At 54.8% G+C, this 19,775-nt stretch overlaps 1 protein-coding gene across 6 annotated transcripts in view; it reads right to left on the bottom strand.

Moving 5' to 3' along the window:
• The window catches only part of KAZN (kazrin, periplakin interacting protein), a 239,544-nt gene that overhangs the window by 5,977 nt on the left and 213,792 nt on the right, over window positions 1–19,775 (bottom strand). For 5 of the 6 annotated variants that reach the window (XM_074609463.1, XM_074609467.1, XM_074609465.1 and 2 more), the window contains one exon: window positions 6,008–6,199. In XM_074609463.1, coding sequence (XP_074465564.1) covers window positions 6,008–6,199 — 192 coding nt within the window. Of the gene's footprint in view, window positions 1–6,007; window positions 6,200–13,019; window positions 13,395–19,775 lie in introns of those variants that run through there. The other variant, XM_074609466.1, reaches the window with a different exon arrangement.

Raw genomic sequence — 19,775 nt, 5'->3', positions numbered from 1 at the left:
CTCCTGCTGGGACAACTCAGCCCCTTCCAACACTGGGACTTTCCTTCCTTTTTTTCCAGCTCGGGAAATTACTACAGAAACCCTCTAAAAATAAACCTTTCCAGGCAGGGTCGGTCTCAGCCCCACCCCCGTAGGATAACGCGCCGCTGAAAACCCCTCGACTTTCAACCCCTTGAACGCTTTGTGACACACACACACTCACATATATATATATTTATTTTCCTCGAGGACACCACGAGGCTGTTATAAAAGTTTAAAGTCGCATTTGCGCTCTCTGATGCTGGAGGCGGCAAAAGGCTCCTAATGAATTTAATTAAGCAGCGGGTCCCCTATAGCATCCAACCTGCTTTAATTAGTGGCAGCGTTCAGGGTCCTTAAAGATTGAGGGAAAATGCTTCATCGCTTGCCAAAACAAAATATAAAATGCTCAGAAGCACTATCAGGAGAAGAGTACATACTGTCTCCCGAGGCTGAATCTTTACCAATATTCACACCATCCAGTAACCGCGAGAAGATGATGGACTTTGGGTAGTAAAAAAGCAGGGTTTTTTTCTTAATAACCCAATTTACCATTTGTTTCAGTTCATATTTGGGATATTTGCTAAAATTAATGCACTTTTTTTGCCTACTCTATTACCACCGCTCTCCTGCCTCCGAAACCGATTAGCTCCTAAGCTTGAAGAAGATTTATCAGTCATTTGAGAACTTCATTCCAAACCCAATTAATAGGAAATTAATTGAAAGAGGCAGGAGAAAAATAAAAAGTTATGCAGAAGTGAGCAGTTTAGGGCTGCCAGCAATTCCTGGACCACGCGCTGCTTAATGCATCCTTAGCAAACAAACCCAGCTAATTACTCGCTCAGGGAAAACGAGCCATCGCGATCCACAGCGCCACGGCAGGGGCAGCCAAGGAGAAATATAGCGGCTTTTTTTACTGGCCATCCGAGGAAGTGAAATGGCTTTTTTCTTTATTCTGATGATCCAGGACCAGGTTTCTGTATTCCAACTCTCTCAAAATATCCAAATAAGCTCTCCCGCAGCCCATCTGCACGGTGCGCTCCAGCAAAACCTCCGACTTGTTCGCAAACCCAAGAGAAGCAAGAAATCCTAAACCCTTACCGTGAGCAGGAAGTATCTACCTCGCGCAGCTTATTTGCATTATTTATTTTGGTGAGAATATTTTATGTTCTCACCAAAGTGCAGGGCAGAAGCAGACGGGGGATGCACCAGCCCCTCCTCGGACTCGGCACCGGCCAGCGATGGGAAGGACGGGTTGGGACCAGCGATGGGAAGGACGGGTTGGGACCAGCGATGTGACACTCCCCCCTACTTCTCGCCGTCACCCCCCACGTCCCCACCCACACCATTAATCCTGCACGAGGTCAGCTCGCGCTCCCGTTACTTGAGCTTCCACCTCCTGCCACACGATCCGTCCCCCGGGCATCGCTCCTTCGGGAGAAGGATGACGGACGCAGAGCAGCAACGGGACCCGCTCCGCGCTGGGCCCCTCTCAGCCAAAACTTATTAAAATCCCTCCCCCGGCACCTTTGGTTTCCAGCTTTACCTAACGAGCTGACATCTAATCGCTCCAATGTACCTGCAGCATGGAAGCCTCCCAGTGATGCCACCACCAAAGGTGCCACCACCCCATGGCGCCCGTGTGGCCTCAGCATCTAGCAGCCTCTGGATGAGAATTAGCGACCGCCTGCTGAAACCAGGCATTTCCCCCTCTAAAACAGGGGCTGCTCTAAGTATCCCCCCCACTTCAGAAGCAATAATAACAAATTAAGGGAAAGTGAGGTGGTGGCGGTCGCACCATCTAGCCCACGTTTGCTTGGAGGGCATACAGATAATCAGTTTGACTACCCCGGTAATGGGATATTAGATGAAAAACAATTAATGTTTGGATCACAGAAATAGCAGCTCTGCCTGGCTTCCTGCTCCCGGGACGGAGCGGCAGAGCCCAAACGCCAGCCAGGACACGGGCAGTGGATGCAACCCACCTCCGACCCTCCCAAAAAGCAGCTCCCTACGACTCCCATCTGCTCGTGAGTACTTCTCTCACCCCGTACAATGTGATTTTTCACGCCAGGAATGGAATCAGTGTTGACTTTCTCACTTACTGAATAATACACTTATTTTCTAATGCTGGGAAAGGCGTCCTCGGGGGGCACCGCTCAAGCCTCGGCGATGCCCTGCGCAAGAGCGACGCGTAAATCCATCCTGTCCCATTAACATTCACTTAATTTCTCCTGATTCCCCTTCCCAACCATGAAATTCAATATTGTCACCATGACTAACCCATAAAATCGGTCAGCCCCGCGCAGGAACTGCTGCATCGCTCTTTGCTTTGTGATTAAATAGGCGCGCGCTCCCCGGGCGCAGCCGTCACCATCTGCAGAGAAGATCTTGTCGTTGAAGACGTCAACGTTAGACGGCGCCGAGCAGAGCCGGCACTCGCTCCTGGGCATGCAGAGGTTCGGTGCAGGCAGAAAATTTGAGTGTAATGTCCAATTTCAGGAAATAATTAGAGGAGGTATTTGCCTTGCTGGGGGATTTACCTGGAAGCACCATGCTCCGAGGCCAAGAGCTCTCCAAACCAGATGCCCAACAGTCAACAAGGTGGTCAATGACTTCTGCAGTGATTTTTAAGGCGGGTCTTCAAAGGAGCACAGTGGGTTTTCTGTACAGAGCCCCATGTCCCTTAGGTGGAGAGGGCTTCCTCGGCTGAGCCCATGGCTGGGACGCCCATCCGTTGGGATGCCCATCTGTTGGGATGCCCACCTTCTAGGATGTCCATCCATTGGGACGCCCATCCACCGGGATGTCCACCCGTTGGGATGCCCATCCGCCCGTTTCTTTGCTACCCACCCCCTTGCTGCACCTCAGGGGTGCTGAGGGTTTCTGCAGGAGGCTTGTCCCAGCCCAAGCGCCATCCCTGGGGGGTCACAGCTCCAAGCCGTGAGTTTGGGAGGGAGGAGACAGAGCTACAACCCATTTGCGGAGCAGACGTGAAGCCGGTTCACTCCTTCCCGAGCAGCGGGAAAAGCCAGCCCGAGGTCTCCAGTTTGGCACTCAAAGAGGAAACAGAAAGCAGGTTTGCTCTCTGCATGATAATCCCGCAGGCGAGCTCCAGCAGATCGGATAAACCTTTCCAGAACTGAGAATTCTGCCATTAGCCCACACGCTCATAGATGTCACCCGGCCAAGAGGCTCCTCCATTCCCCCAGGCGCTTGGGCACGGCCTCTACCCGCAGCAGGACCTGGCGGTAATAAAGCTGTCCACAGCTTCTCCCGACGGACAGTGCCGCACCAGAAATCCAGACCACATCCATCCCTTTCCAGCCAGGGGAAAAAAAAAAAAAAATAATAAATATAACTGCGTTAACACTGTGAGCACGATCCCGAGGTCCCAGCAAAGGAGGAGAGGCCGACAGGATGTAGCACAACGGGATTTTATTTGGACGTGAATTGATTTTAAAAAAAAAAAAAAAGCGCCAGAGATGGAATTAGCCCAGCAAAAGGAGCGACAGACGCATGAAGCACGTGCTGCCAGGGATACAGAAACTGCTCGAGTGACTCCCACCGAGCATCCTGTGCCGCTCCAGATCCCCGCTCCCTCCCTGCGCAGCAAGGGCTCGTTAGCGCGGCACGGGGAAGACGCGGCACGGGCTTATCGCCGGCTTCGCCTTGTGCTAAATGCCGTCGGAAAGGGCTGGAAACACATCGCCGGGGAGGGACGACGGACCCACCCTCCGCCATCCAGACCATCACAAACCCAACCCCGCACTGCCCAGCAAAACGAAGGCTGTTAAAAACTGCTGGAGCCCCGGAACGCGAACCCTGGCAAACAAACCCTCGGCATTAAGGCCCGGCCAGCCAACATCTATCTGAACCAGCTGCATCGCGCTTCCAGGCTCAGCGCCAGCAACAACGCCAGATTTCCATATAATTTCTCCGCTAACGACGTTACACAGGACCCACGGCGGGCCGCAGGCTGGGCGCAGGGACGCTGCGGCCGACGCTGCTGGGTGCAGGGCATCCCTCCGCGAGGAGCGGGGGGCTCGGCAGCGATGCCCGCTGCCAGGTGGGCTCGGCAGATGCTCCCTGGCCGCGGGACACAACCGACCGCAAAGGCTGAGCTACAGGACAGCACATCCAGGCTTCCCCACGCTCCTCGCACCGCCTCCCCCTGCAGCTCCTTGATATAGAGCCCTTATTTCCCCCCAAATGCCTCCAGCAGCCGATACGTTGCTCCTGGCAGAACCATTCACCAGGCGCACTCGTTGCCGTTTTTCCTCCCCCTTTGGCTACGTTTCTCTACGGACACTTTTCCACAGAAAGGAAAAAAAGGATTACTTTTTTTTTCCTCCCTCTTCCAGCTGCTGATCCCGTTTCCACATTCCCCATCTCCGTATCCGCCGCCGTGCTAAGCCTGCCCAGCTCCCGGGGCCAGATCCAGCACGGCGAGCTTTTCCAAATTACGCAAAAGCTTTCCAAATATTGCAGGGGAGGGCAGGAGCATCCATTTTAAAGGGCTTCTTACTATGGGGCCTTTCCAAGCGCAAGCTGAGATTCCCTCTTCCCAGCCATCACACCTGCAGAGGAATCCTGGAAAACCAATCCCAGCGGCTCATATGGCAGCCACTAAAAGCCCAATAAAAAAGCCCAACATCATATTCCTTAAATACTCACGATGATTCTCAAGCCAAGCTCGTTTTTCCTCTGTACTATCCTCCACAGAAGCGCGTACGACCTCACGGCAGCTTCTTAGATGACTTCTTATTCTGATTTTTCTTTACAAATAGTCTTAAAAATAGTTCTGCTCCTCCGTATTCTGCATTTATCAGCACTTCCTCCTCCCTGGCCGCGCAGAGCAAATATACTCTAATTAAGGTTTTTCGTCTCCAATTAGGGTTTTATAAACCCAGAGCATTTCCTGCTGCCGGAGGCTGCACCGGTGGCACGGTGGTGGCAGGGTGGGGGGGAGGGAAGATTTGGAAGATATTTTGGCTATTAATAAATTATAGGGGATGCTTTTGCAAACGAAGAGAGTGCTAAAATTAAAAGCACGTGGACTGGGGTGGGTTTTTTTCCCCTCTTCTTTTTCCAAAATCCCCCACCCAAATACAGCCTCAGCCCAATTCTCTGTCCCCGCCCCCCCGAGCACCTCGGCATCCTGGATCGGGGCGACGTGGTGGGCTGGGGGTCTCCCCCCACAACCAGCCTCCGAACCGGAGAACTTTTGACAGCCTCTCTCGTCGTAATCCGCGAACACGAGATGACAAGTGGAAGCGACGTGCGGTACGTTGGGGATTTGGGATGATCTTTAGAGCCGCGGCGCCTGCCAGGGTTTGACGCGCCAGAGCTTTCCCCTGCTCGGGATCATCCCCCGGCTCCGGCAAACAAACCCTCCTGCCCAGATTTATTGCCAGCTCGGGTTTTGGGGAGGAAAAAGCTGCAATATTGCATTTTTCCCTGCAAATCCCAGTCCCGGGAGGAAAAGCCCGGCTCCAACCACCGCGGGAAAAGTCCCAAATCACTGCGGGAAGAAAGGAGGAGACCCTGCACATCCCCTGGAGATCCAGCTGTCTGCGGCGCTCCCGGTAACTCCAGGCGGGATAAGGAAAACTGCACTCACCAGGAAATTCGCTGCCTGCCTCCTAAAAGAGTCCGAGGGGCTCGAATCCAACCCGCTCCCACTTCGCAAACCTTCCCAGCTGCGTTTCAGCTGCTCTCTTGGCTCCCTCCTCCAGCCAGCCGTGAAGAAATTCACTTTGCGATGCCACAAACGCCTCCCACACCCCGTTTCCCACTCCGATCCGTCCCGGCTCCGCACCGCTGGGACAGGATGGGGGGTTCCCAGGGAGCACCATCCTGCGATCACCCCCCCCCGCCACTGCATATTCCGGATAAAAGGGCCGGCTTCTCCTCTCTTTTTTTTTCAAATTAAATTCTTGAAACTTTGGGGTTGCGGCGCACGAGAAGAGGGATGCGCAGCCCTTACCCTGCAGAGCCTCCTTGGCGCGGGCCAGCTCCTGCTCCTTCTGGGCTAGCTGCACCTTCAGCTCGGTGGCCGAGAGGACCTCGGGCGACTTGCTGCCGTGCGTCTCCTCCAGGTCCTTGGCCAGCATTTCCTTCATTTGCCGGAGCAGGTGAACCTCCTCCTGCAGCTGGGCCACCTCCTCCCGCAGCAGCGCTGGAGGAAGAGGAGACACAATGCGAGGAAGTCAGCGACGGCTCCCGGCACAGCCCCGAGACAAACAAAATACCCTGGGGGAAACGCCAATGGGGTGACACACACACACACACCCCCCCCCCCCCACAACTCCACTTGCAAACCCGTTTTTACAGCCCAAAACCCGCAGCGGTTCCCACCAGCATCCCGGGCACGGGCGAGGAGGGAGGGACGTGATGGGGAGGGCCATCCAACTGGGTGTTAGGTTCTGGTTTTGGTGTTAAAAAAAATAAAAATAAATAAATAAATGATAAAAATTTAAATAATAAAAATTTAAATAATAATACAGGATGCTAATAATAAACCAAGAGCCACCTTCCCATCCCACTGGCTGCTCGTATGGCCTGTGTCCAGCTCCACTGTGCCCCACACGACGCGCTCCGGCTCTGCCCCCAGCCACCCGCACCAGCAGGGGGGGCGACAAAATTCAACAAAAAAAAACCCCACCCCTTTCCACCTGCAGACCCAGTTCTTTCATTTTTCCGGATTTACACCCGGCGACTGCTACACCCCTGGAAGCAGCCGGATCGCAGGAGCATCCCGCCAGCCCGCGTCCCCTCTGCGGCGGGCACCGGTGGTGGTGGGGGGGGGAAGCTCCAGCTCGTTTCCTACGGCTGCTTTGCATAATAAAGTGCTTTTCTGCTATTTCCACATTGCACCCATCGCCCTCATCTCCCCCCTCTTCCTACAATCTGCTTTTCTGCCCTGCAGTCCTCCATCACAAGCCAGACACGACGATTAGAAACGACTTGCCCCGGCGTACGAAGTTTGATTTTGCTTTCCCCCCAGCCCCGGCTTTGAAAGCACGTGGAGAAAAACCCTTACTCATCCAAAGGGGCTTATCGATTTCTCGGGGAGGAAAGGAAAAAAAAAAAAAAAAATAGAAAAAAAAATCCCTCAGCACGCACATTAGGGTTATCGGAAAAAACAAAATAAAAATAAAAATAATAAACGCCCCCTTCTCCAAACTACTGCGGTTGAGTCCTTTCCCCACCACCACCAGGCACCAGCCAGCCCTGGGGGACAGCGGTTGGATGTGAAATATAGGGGTTCCCCCCCCCCCCCCACCCCGTTATTTTTGCCGAGGTCCCCCCCGCAGCGTGCGCCGGAGCGTTTCCTTCCCGGCCCGCTCCGGGAAGCGCGGAGGGGAGGTGACGCCGGTGGTGGGACGGGGAGAGGCGGCTTGAGCCAGGAAGGCATAAAAATCTGGTTTGCATACTTGAAATGCTTCCCCCCCCCCCCCCCCCCCCCCAGCCCTGAAAACTGGCAAGGCCCCCATTCTGTAAATTATTTAGCAATAAAGTCACTAACGAGGACCAGCCGAGCTGCGGGGCGGAGGATTTCGGCGCGGGCCCCAAAGCGCTTCCTTGAAATCCCTGCGAAAAGCAAGACCCGAGGCCAAAGGCACCTTCCCCCGGGGGGGGTGCTGCAGAAATACAGCTTTTCCCCCCTCCCAGCCTCTGGGAACGCAGGGGAGGATGCGAGGAACTCCAAAATACTGTAATATTTCCCCAGCAAAACCTACCCAGCGCCTTCCCCGGCCACAGAAAACCCCACACAACCCCACAAAACACCCCGGGGGCCGCAGCTAATTGCTCGTTTATTTATTTATTTATTCCCCCCAGCCAATAATTCATTTCCAGCTTTCGGGACAAGCTGTTTCGCCCGGGAGATTCAGCAAACGTTCACGCGGCAAATGATTAACCCGAGGGGGGGAGGAGGATCCAAGGCAGGGCGTTTTGCACGAGGGCGACCCGTCCCGCCGGATTTCTGCAAATCGCAGCGTTTTGGTGGGAAACGGAGAAAATTCCGCCAAACGGAGAAAATTCCAACCCATCCACCCCCCGGCAGGAACCCGGAGAGGGGAAGCGAGCCCGGGGCAGGGAGGGGGGGGGAATTCTGCAGCGGAGAATCCCAAGAGGAATCCTTTGGCATGGCCCAAAAAAGCAGATTTGCAGCTGTTTCTGACAAAGTTCCTTCCTATAAAGCGCTGCCCGACGCCGCTTCCCCGAAGCCACACCATTCCCCCTCTGGTTCCCAGTTGGGAAAAGGTGGGAAAAACCCCCCAAAGCATTCCTCCTCCCAAGCACGCAGCGAGGCCGTTGAATCCCCAACTTAGTCCCCCACTCCCGACACAGGCAGAAACCGCTGAAAGATTAAAATCCAAGATCTAGAAGAATCTCGAGGTGCAACCTGGAAGAGAGAACGCAGCGCCGCGGCTCCCCGCGCCGTCAGCTGCAAGCCAAAACCCAGGGGAAAAACTGGAATTATTGAACTCGGCCTCGGCCAGATACCCGAGATTCTTGCTTTTATGGAGAGATATATATACACATATATGCACACAAAAAAAAAGGATTGGGCTTGGCAATATTTATTTATTTTTGCGCCACATATTCTTATTTTCACGCCACATATTCTGATTTTCGCGCTACAGTCTTATTTTTGTGCAGTGCTCTTACTTTTGCAGTATGTATTTTTGCGCCATATATTCTTATTTTTGCAGTAGGTATTTATTTTCGCGCCATATACTCTTACTTTTGCACTACCGTCTTATTTTTGCGCTATACTCTTATTTTTTCAGTATGCATTTTTGCGCTATATTCTTATTTTTGCCGCAGGTATTTATTTTTGCGCCCATATATCCTAGTTTTTTGCGCCCATATATCCTTATTTTCGCGCTTTACGTACACCGCCAAGGCACAATCCATTTTTTGCAAAGACAGATATATATAATATATATAAAAATCGCAAAGCACAATCCGTGCAGCCAAGGTTTAAGGGGAAAACCCCTCCACCTTTTGCTCGGCTCCACCAGCGAGAGAGACGCCGTCGGCTCTTTGAACACACGGCGAAGTGTCGGAGTCCTCGCGCCTCTTCCCACCTCCCTCCCGCGGCTGCCCCCGATGTCTTTGCCGTAAAAAATGGGGCTCCCAGGCAAAGTCAAACCCTTCGCGCTCTTCCCAGAAGTTTTTAAAGGGTTTTCTGGGAAAGATGCCGGAATTTCAGGGAAACCATTGGGGCTACGGCCTCAATTTCCTTTGGAAACCACTTCATGAGCAATTCCCTGCGTTCTGGCAAGCTTTTTATTAGCACCCGTTGCCGCGCTCGACCAAAGCGGCCATCCCATACCCTGCCTTACACCTGTAATTACCCTCATTTGCATAGAGGATTTCCACCCCGTTCTGATATTTCCCTGTCCCGTCACCACTCATCCTCCAAAAATCACACCGACGCAATTATCCCCCCGAAAAGCGGTCCATGGGCCCCCCCAGCACCCGCTCTCCACCGCTCTCCTCCAAGTTCCCATCCCGTCTCCACCAGCATCCCCAGCTCCGGAGGCTCCGACGGAGAAAGCCCCCTTTAATTTGCATAAATCGCATTTAAGAGCACAACTGGGCTCGAAGGGACAATTTTAACTTCATTCTAAAACAGACGGGGGGGGGGGGAAGAAAAACCCCCGCTGCTCCCCCAAGTTTAAGCGCCTAAATAAACGAGCCGAAAAGCGCCGCTTGCAGGCAGCTCTTAGCGTTCCTTACGGAAAAGTTGCAATAACTGGGAAAAAATAGGGCCGATTATTCAGAGAGCTCATTTCAGCCTCGATTTCTTCCCCGTACAGGCGGCTCGGCGGGGGTTTCCATACGCCTTCCCGCGAGCTGACCCCCACGAGGGGCTCCACGCGTACCCGCAACGCCATGCAAAAATACAATATGGAGAAAAACTTTTTTTTTTTTTTAATTTTTAAAATTTAATTTTTTATTTTTATTTTTTTTTTTTTTGCTATATTGGGGTGCAAAGTTCAATTTGCCGCGAGGAATCGCCTCCCAGATGCAACAACCCCCGCGCAAAAAGCTTCCCCAGCACGTTTTCCCCCAGCTTCTTATTTTTTTCCTCTTCTTCTTAACTTGTTGTTTGTTTTTTTTTTTGTGGGAATTGTCCGTGCACTGTCATTCGTGACCCCCCCGGGGCGGGGGAAGGAGGCATCGCCCCACGCAGACGAGCCCCGTCACACGCCAGCCCCTTCCAAATCCACCGCAAGTGGGCAGCGATGAAATGAAGGCAATTTAAACATCTCCTGGGCTAATTGACGAAAACTACCATTCGCACCGAAATAATTGGCTGTTAATTATATTCCAGTTGATAGCTTTAAACTTCCACGACGCTGTCGGATTCTGCCTCCTTTATGCTTTAAGCCCTGATGAGCGTTAACAGACATTTATAATAAATAATAACAATAAATAAGATTTTTTGGGAGGGTTTTTTTGGGGGGTTGGGGTTTTTTTTATTTGTTTGGATTTTTGTTGTTGTTTGGTGAGTTTTTTGGGGGTTTTTTGTTGGGTTTTTTTTTTTTTTTTTTTTAATTTAACACTCCAGACAGTGTTTGGGCCTGAAGTTCCCACTCCTGCTCCTGCAGATCCCATCTTGGACCCCTCTTGGGAGCAGATCCACCAGCCATGCGACAGCAAAGCCTTTTACTGGCCTTGGAACAGGCATCCCATTTAAAAACATCCGTTTAAAAGCCTTCTTTTTTTTTTTTTTTTGCCATGTAACTCAGCCGACACGATTGCTGTACACGCGTTTCTGTCTGCGGAGGGTACCTATTAAAAATGAATGCAGTATAAACGACAAGGTTTGCGTCGGCGGAATTAGTATCTAAGCCGAAAGCTGCATTTTGTGCCGCTTTTGCAAGTTTAGCGGCAAGATGGTTTTTGCTTTGCTGGGCACAAGTCGAGGGTTTGTGGTTTGGTTTTTGTTTTTTTTTATCCAGGACATCAGCAGCGGCGTATCAATAATTGGGGCGGAGAGCAGGCAGAGAGGAAAAACCTCGTTTGTGGACCAAGAGCTTAAAAACCAGCCGCGGATCACCCCAAAAAGGGATTTCATGGGCCCTGCACGCAGATGCAAATGGGGGAAAAAGAGGGCCAAAATGGGAAAATGCAAAGTTTCTGTGCTAACGGCGTCACCTAAGAGTCCCTCATCCGTCGAGAGCATGGCGCAACCCTTCGTCCCTCCTCCCTCCTGCAGAGCTTTGGCCCAGAATAAATATTTATATATATAAACACAAATACCCGCGTGCACACACCTCCGTCCTGGGATGGGGAACAGAAGGGTCACAGGATAAAGGCCTTTATTAGAAGAAAACAACAATTCAAGCCCTAGGGATGAGTCGAGGTAGTATTTCAAAGAGCATCTCATCGCCTTTGATCGCTAAGGAGCTCCCCCAGCTCGGGACCTGTCTCGTGACGAAAGGTTCAACCAAAGCCAACTCCCGAGCAGCCCACACGAGGCATGGTTTTCCTCTCTCCGTACATGGCTGCAAGCAGAAATGGGGAGGAAAAGCCGACATTTCCAGGCAGAGGGCTGGGTGACAGCTGGGGACAGAGCAGGGAGACCAAGCGCTGCCGCCCGCCCGGCATGCAGCCAGCCAGCATCCCCCGGGGCACTGGTCGCACTCAAGAACGCGTTTGGTCAGCCCAAAATTTGCCAAAAGACCCAGTTATGGACGCTGCCCGAGACCTGCAGGGGCAAAGCCAACGTGTCCGACCCTCTCCCTTCCACACCTGGACACCACGACGGACGTGCAGCGGCTCAAAGCCCAAGCCCAGGCGGCACCATCTCCTCCTGGGGACAAACCCGAGGGCCCGTAATTTCTCCATTCACACCCTCCGCCGCGTCCCACTGCCACCCGTCCCAGCTACATCCCCGGGCGCCACCTCCGAGGAGCTGGCAGCCACCATGGCCCCCCCTGGGCGGTCACCAGGGTGCACAGCCACACGACGCAGAGCCCCTCAGGCTAACAGACTGAATTTTGCCTCCATACATCCATCTTTTAAAGAAGGAATCTGCAGATTTCATCCCGCGATGCTGCGAGGGAGCGAGCCGTCACGCCTGGACACGGGGACGGACGCTCCTGGTCGAGCCCAGGTTCAAGTTTCCACCCGACGAGCACAAATCCCTGCAAACACCATTTTTGAGCATTTCCTGCCTTAAGACGCCAGCTTAGTGCTTCCGTACGGTCGCGGCCCCGGGACGGGATCCCCATTGCACGCCCCGACCGTGCACCATCAGCCGGCGCTTGCACCCCCCCGGCTCGCGGCCATGGGGCAGGACACGCAGACACCGCCTGCCCGCAAAGTCCCCCCGCATCCTGGCACCCCCCACACCCCAAAAAAAGGATCATTCCCAGCAAACCCAAGCCTGCTCGCTTGTTTGCCCTGGCTGCACGCTGGTGGGCATCTCACAATGGATATAAAGAAATAAAACCTGATATAAATCTCTCGGTCACACTGCGGGGGGAGGGTGGCAGGGTTCAGGAGGCAGGCTGGAGGTCGCAGAGGCTTTCAGGAGCGCGTAGGGTGTAAAAGCAGCCGGCCGGGTGGCTGCGACCCCCGCAGCGGCCCCCGGAGCCGGCCGCCGAGCCCTCGGCGAGCTCCCGGCGCGCTCCAACTTCTCCCGCAGACAAAATGGACTACGGGACGCGGGGGAGCCGCCCGCCACGCCGCCCTCCCCGCCGCCGCGCGGGGGGCCAAAGCCCCTTGCATCGTCCTCGGCGCAGGGCGGAGGGGAGTGGGGGGGGGACACCCCAAAGCCACCCTCCTGCGTGTCCCCGCCGAGCTTCCAGGCGCGCTCGCCAGCTGCCCGGCGTTGTTTTGTTCCTCCCAGGAGGAAGCGAGCTGCAACGGCACAAAGCGAGCGAGAGGAAGACATGCACTCCGGGCTTCCCCCCCCACAGCCCCAGCGCCGCCCTGCGAGGCGGCGGGACCCCCGGGGACACCCCCCTTACCTGCTTGGGCCAAGCAGGGGCACGGCACCCTGCCCCGAGCATCGTCCCCGGCCGCCCCCCGTCGTCCCCGGGGAGCCGAGGGAGAAGAGGCCGGGCGCGGAGCAAAGCCGCGCTCGCAGCGGCACGTCCCCGGCTTGCTCTCCTCCTGCTCCGACTTCATGGCGGGCTCGGAGCCGGGTCGGGAGGCCGGGGGGGAGTCCCAGGGTTGGGGATCCCCGGGGCTGGCAAGCTCCTCGCCCCGGCACGGCACGGAAGTACGGAGGGCGCTACCTGTGCCGGGAATTTGACCCCTGGCGGGTCACCCGAGTTTTCCCCGGCTTGATGTCACGCCGGCAGAGGAGTGGCTTTGCCCGCCGCCGAGCCAAGGTGAGCGGGACGGGGGCCCGCAGCAGGCCGGAGCTCGCCCCGGAGCCGAGGGCCGCGCAGGAACCCGCTGGCCCGGCCGGCGGCGGAAATGGTTGCCAGCTCGCCGGCCATCGCCACCCACCGAGAGCCCGCGACATCCCCCATGAGCTCCCTTTGCGGCATCGCCAGCGGCACAGCGGGGAAACTGAGGCAGGAGGAAGGGAACGCACCGCAAAGCAGCCCGGTCTCCAGCACGCAGCTCACGCTCGTCGTTCCTTGCAAGGGAAATATATACAATTTTTTTTTTTTTTTTTTCGCCCTGCAATGCAATTATTATTTATTTTGGCCAGGCAGGTCGCAGTTGCACGGCACGCATCGCAGACCCTGCAAACCACCGCAGCTGGCCCTGCAGCGAGGATGGGCAGAGAGAAAACAGGGGCCCCGCTTGCTTTTCTGCGATAAAAACTACATAAATGTACACCAGAAAAAACCAACCTCTCTGAAACCCAGCCTTTTTGGGCTGCTTGGGTGTTTCTTTTCTGCTCCCAAAGGTAGGCACGTGCGGCGCCGTTCCCTGCCTGCATCCGACCCGCCTGGGCCACGCGTTTCCAGGCAGACCCGCTTTTTAAATTTATTCACCCCACCAAAGAAATAAAGAAGCGGGTAGAGGCGCTTTGGGCTTAGGAGTTTGTGCCAGTCTCTCTGCCGCTACCTGGGCTAGCAAGGATGAACACTGCCTAGCCACGGGCTGCTCGGGGCTGGGTGGCCACTGCTCCGGTGTGGGGACACTTGGCAAGCAGCTCCCAGCACGTACCCCTTTTGCGCTGCCCAGGGGAAAAGTTCAATAAACACAGTCTGAGATGTGAAAAAAAACCAAAAAACATAAATAATCACCACATTCTGCTTCCCAACAGCGCCCGGCACATGAAGCCTGGGCAAACCCAGCTCCCCACCCTTCAGCAGCATCTCAGGCATGGGGAAACTGAGGCACACCCCGCCTGCACCGGCTTTCACGTTTTTGGGAAGCGGGTGACAGAGCGTGACGGCGGGAGGAGCGAGCTGCCCCCGGCCAGGAAGAGACACCGCCACAGCCACCTCATACACCAAACGAGCCGGGGACGGTAACCCAGGTCCTTACCAGCCCCAACACCCCGCTGCCGGGCATCGCCCCCCTCCCTGCCCCGCTGCTTCCTTGCCAGCAGCCTGGGGAGGGGAAGGGCGTTGGGTTTGTTTTGCAACGAGCCGCAGTTCTCATTGCGACGAGCCCCGGTGCACCCCGCGGCATCGCCGGTGACATCGCCACGCACCCCTTGCCCCAAGCCCTGCCACCACCAGCTTCGGGCTCCCCGAAAGCCACAAAACCTCGGCTCTCTCGGCACACTGTCACCTCCCATGGCTCCCTCCTTGCACAACTCCCTTCCCCAGGGAGTCAAGTCGGAGCGCGCCCGTCCTCTGCCGACTCAGCTCCGTGCATGGCGGGGACGCTGGGGCGACCCCCAGGAAAACCCCGCGGGCTGTGGGAGAACCCGCTGGTTTAAATCTGCTTTACCAACGGGGACGGTGCCAAGGTGACCACATGCCCCTCAGTGCCATCGGCCACCGCACGGAGAGGTGACACCCCCGAACAGAGGCGGAGGGAGGAGGTTCTCGGCGTCACAGGTGTTGCACCAGCTCCGGGCTCCCCCGGGAGCCTCCTCCAACCCATCACGCTCCTTCCCGGCAGAGGCGGCCAGTGAGCCCTGGGAAGTACGAGGTAACTGGGAAGGCTGGTCTGGGCTCACGTCCGGGCTCCTGCTGACTAATGGAGGGTGTTACTCACACCCGCGGCACCAGCGTCACCTGTCCTCGTCCCCAACGCGCACAACATGTGCCGAAACGGCGCAGCACCGCTGCTCTTTAATCCAGCGATGCCGCCTGCCCCTTCCTGCTCGATTAAAAACCCCTTTGGAAGGAGCATGGAAAAAGGGTGCCGGTTAATTAAAAGGTGCCGCACGCCTCGGCTGAGGTTAAATTGGGGTTGGGGGCTGGGTTTCCCCTCCTTGCCTCGGAGCCACCCATGACCGCGTGCCAGCGGTGGCTGCGGCAGGGAGGGAGGTGACACACAGTGTCCCCTCTGGAGACAACACATGGAGAAGGCATCGGTCCCAAGAAGAGCTGGCTTTCCCAGGGTCACAGCGTGCACCTAACTGGGAGGCTGGGAGGGAAGAGGCCGATAACGGAGCCGGTATCCGAGACTGGGATTTCCAGGCGACCCCCAGACACTTCTGCACGAGGCAGTTTTGCAAAATCACAAATAAGCGGTTTCTGACAAAAGATTTATCCTTGTCCATGCGTGTGGGTGCTGCTGCTCACTGCCTGAGGGACGCCGGGGCTGGGAGGGGACACCAGCCCACACCGAGGAACCCAAGGCCACGGAAGTATTTCTGTCCATGGAGTCACTTCCCGGGGATCCCGGCCGCCTCCTGCGTAGGGAAGGGGACGGGTGCTGGGTATCGATGCAGACGGGTCTGGCCCTTCATCCCAAATCCCAGTAGGGACCTGCCAGCCTCCTTCAGCCCCACCGAGCCAAGACCCTTCCTGCAGGGACGGGGCAGGAGGGAGCGTTCCCAACCAAGCCTGGCCCAAGGAGGTCTCACCAGATGGGGCAAGAGGGGGCTGATCCAAACTGGACGACACACCTGCATCACATGCCCCACCTCTGGCTTTCCCAGTTTGGATGTCCCACCGGGGTTATGGCTCGGGAGCAAGCCAGGAACGGGTGGTCACCACCAAAATGATGGCCAAGGCGGCCAACGGCACCCTGGCCTGTGTGAGGAATAGTGTAGTGAGTAGGACTAGGGAAGAGACCGTCGCCCTGTACTGGGCGCTGATGAGGCCCCACCTCGAGTGCTGTGTCCAGTTTTGGGCACCTCACCACAAAAATGACACTGAGGGGCTGGAGCGTGTCCAGAGAAGGGCAATGGAGCTGGGGAGGGGTCTGGAGCACAAGTCTGGTGAGGAGCGGCTGAGGGAGCTGGGGGTGTTCAGCCTGGAGAAGAGGAGGCTGAGGGGAGACCTTCTCGCTCCCTACAGCTCCCTGAAAGGAGCGGGTACCCAGGAGGGGTCGGGCTCTTCTCCCAAGGAACAGGCGATGGGACAAGAGGGAACGGCCTCAAGTTGCACCAGGGGAGGTTCGGACTGGATATTAGGAAAAATTGTTTACACCAAAAGGGTTATTAAGCATCGGAACAGGCTGCCCTGGGAAGGGGTTGAGGCACCATCCCTGGAGGGATTTGAAAGCCGGGCAGACGCGGTGCTGAGGGACGTGGGTCAGTGATGGTTTTTGTCAGAGTCAGGTTGATGGTTGGACTCGACGATCTGAAAGGTCCCTTTCCAACCTAGGAAACACTATGATTCTAAAATCGCCTAGCCATCCCCTACAAGGGCAGGGGCTACCAGGGACTTAGAGTCAAGCTGGGGTCAAAAAGCACTTCAACTTCAGCGTTGCCACCTAAAAAAGGTCCCCTTCCCACCGAAACACTTAACGGCAGCCAGTGGTTGATTAAATCCAGCTTCACCGTACGGATGTCAATGTATCTTACTGCCCTGAAGGCACAGGCACCCGCAGCGGTTCTGAGTTTCCTAAGCCCCACGAGAAGTATCCCCTGCAGAAGGTCAGCGGTGCCTTTATGCCCCTCTGGACGGGAGCTGGTCCTTGCAGAGCTCCATTTCACCTGGAGAACCGAACCGTCCGTAAAAACCACATCCCCATCGATGGGGATAAGAAAAATCAGGAGACCTCATACGAGACTTCAAGCAAGGTCTCCCGCACCAAAATGCCACCTCCTTCCAGGAAAACTTGCTAAAAACATTTCCCCCGCCCCCGTGGAAACCCCCTTCCCCATCCCCGTCTCTCGCCAAAAATAATAAAATGAAGCGAGGAGCTGTTTCCAGACAGAGCTGATTTCTTTTCCCCTCCCGGTTTTTTCTTTCAAGGAAAACTTTTCTCAAAAAATGACACATTTTTGTCAAACATTTCACCGGTGACAAATTGGCGTTGGCAGCGAGGAGAGCGCTCGGCTGGGAATTTCGGAGGCGCTTTGGGAAGCTTTTACCCAGTTCAAGAAAAAAAAATAAAAAATTAAAAAAAAACCAAGAACGACGTCGGCGGCGAGGTTGCAAAACGTTAACGTGTGAGGCGAAGGATTAGCTAACATAGATCTGGCTCCAAAACCAGCGGTGGGAAGAGTCATTTTCATTCAGGAACTTGGCACCGCTCGGCTCCTCCTCCTCCTCCAGCACTGCCGGAGTATTTTAAGCTCCCCAAAAAAAATGGCATGCGCGTCGCCAGAGTTTTTGCAGTGATTAATTAAAGCCTCAATGAGAGACAAACCCAAAAGTTTGGGGTTTTCTTTTATGCCTCTTCCCAGCGACTGTCCCCCTTCCTAAAAATAGTCTCGCAGAAACTGTTTGCGGTATAAAGAGGCGAAAAAGTAACGAGTAAAAAGCAAACATCGCCGTGCCGGTTCCCGTGTTCCCGGTGCAATCTCATTTAATACAGTTTCCTGAACTCATTGCAGTTATTGCTGGTTTGTTTTTTTTGGTTTGTTTTGTCTTTTTTTTAATTTTATCATGAGAATGATGGTTGTTATCGCAGACGCTTTATGCCTGACAACTTCTGGCTTCCTTGCGATATTTTCATTCAAATGCTAAAAGGCTGTAATGAGACCAAGATAACGGCCCGCAAAAATAAATGATACACATCAGAATAGGGGGAATTTGGTTAAAAAAAAAAAAAAAAAAAAAAGGAAAACAAACAGAAATTATTCATCCTAATTAGCATTCAAAGACAGTAATTAAGGAAACAGAAAAAGATGTATTGTGGGGAGGGTTCTTTCACCTGGCACCTAAACCCCAACGCAGCCTGGGCGATGAGCACCTCTGCATCGGGGAGCGGTTGGTAGGGAATGAAACCCCAAAATCCTCATTTCTGGGCTCATTAACAGCTTATATTCATGTCCCTGACGGGCCCCGCACCCCAAGCCTCAGCTGAGCCCTTAGCAAGGTGCCTGCCGGGCTAGGACCGGCTCCGGGCTCCGGCAACATCTGGATCCAGCGGCAAACATCACCCTCCCACCCGCCCCAGCTTCATCAGCCCTAACGAGCACGCGGGGAGGCGAGGGATGGCACCCACAGCCTGTCGCTGCCAGCCACGGAGGGGACAGGACAGGACACGGCCGGCCACCCAGCGCGGGCATCGATCGCAACGGGGGCTCTCCCAGAGCTTTGAACCGCTGAACCCCACCAGAATCAATATTTTCCTTTTTAAAAATACGGCTGGGGGCGGGGAGGGGGGGGGGAAGCACATCTCATATAGATTCAGCGTTATTCTGGGGTTTACATTATTCATTGAATCTCACCCTCGTGCCGCGCTGCAGCGAATATATTACCGTACACGACGGCAAAGGAACTGCACAACTCCTGCGCACGTACGATAAAAGCCTGGGCTGCTAAAACAGCCCCCTCGATCGGCCATCTCTAATTAGCAACGTGTAATTAAAGTTGCTGTACATCGAGGTTGTGCCTGTGCCACCAGCCGCGTCATGGTGAAAGAGGAGAATAATAAATGGAAATAATAACAAAGCAAACAGCAACAAAACCCGCCACGGGGGAAGCGCTGCGTACCTGGGTTCAAACTTCCGCAAACATTTTCTCGCGGAGGTTTTCTGTGCCACCACACGCAAAGCCTTATCTCACCCCCCTGCCCCGCCAGGAATGTCACCGCAAGGCCACCAAGGGCCACCGTGTCCCCAGGGCCACCCAGCTCAGCTCGGCTCGGCCTGAGCAGGGAGGCACCATCAGCACGCACAGAAATAACGGGGGGGGGGGGGGGGAAGAAAAAAAAAGAAGAAAAAAAAAAAGCAGCCTACCAGGAAAGGTTAATAATTCATCCGTATGTAAAAATGTGCTCCCGTTTCTAAAAATTGCTTTGCGTCCTCAACGACAGGCAGGATTGCGACGGGGTTGAAGGCAGGCGACTCGCCTCCGAATTTGGACACTATCTTGACTAACCAGATGTTACTGCCTTTTTTTTTTTTTTTTTTTAAATTTTTTCCAAGCTGCACTTTAGCTTCCAGAGAGTTTCAAATAAGCACTTCCAGTGATTCCTCTCCCTTCCCCACCCCAGCAGTACGGGTATGCAGAGCAGGGAATCCGCTAGAGGAAACATCTTTTTGTGACACCTGCTGCCGGCCAGGCTGCTGCCCACCCAACGGGCTGCATTTATCAGTGGGAAAAGTTAACCCAAACCCCATTTCTTTTCACCCCAAACCTGGGCACAGGCTTTGCATGGAGGGGAGGTTGGGCAGAAGCCACCCACATCCCACTCACCTCCCCACCTGCACCTCCAGCAGCCCCAACGCTGCAAGGAAC

This window comes from Larus michahellis, chromosome 16 (genome assembly GCF_964199755.1).
Source record: "Larus michahellis chromosome 16, bLarMic1.1, whole genome shotgun sequence".
Classification (NCBI taxonomy): Eukaryota; Metazoa; Chordata; class Aves; order Charadriiformes; family Laridae; genus Larus; species Larus michahellis.
Note: the sequence above shows the minus strand (reverse complement) of the source record. Positions and strands in the feature narration are given on the sequence as shown.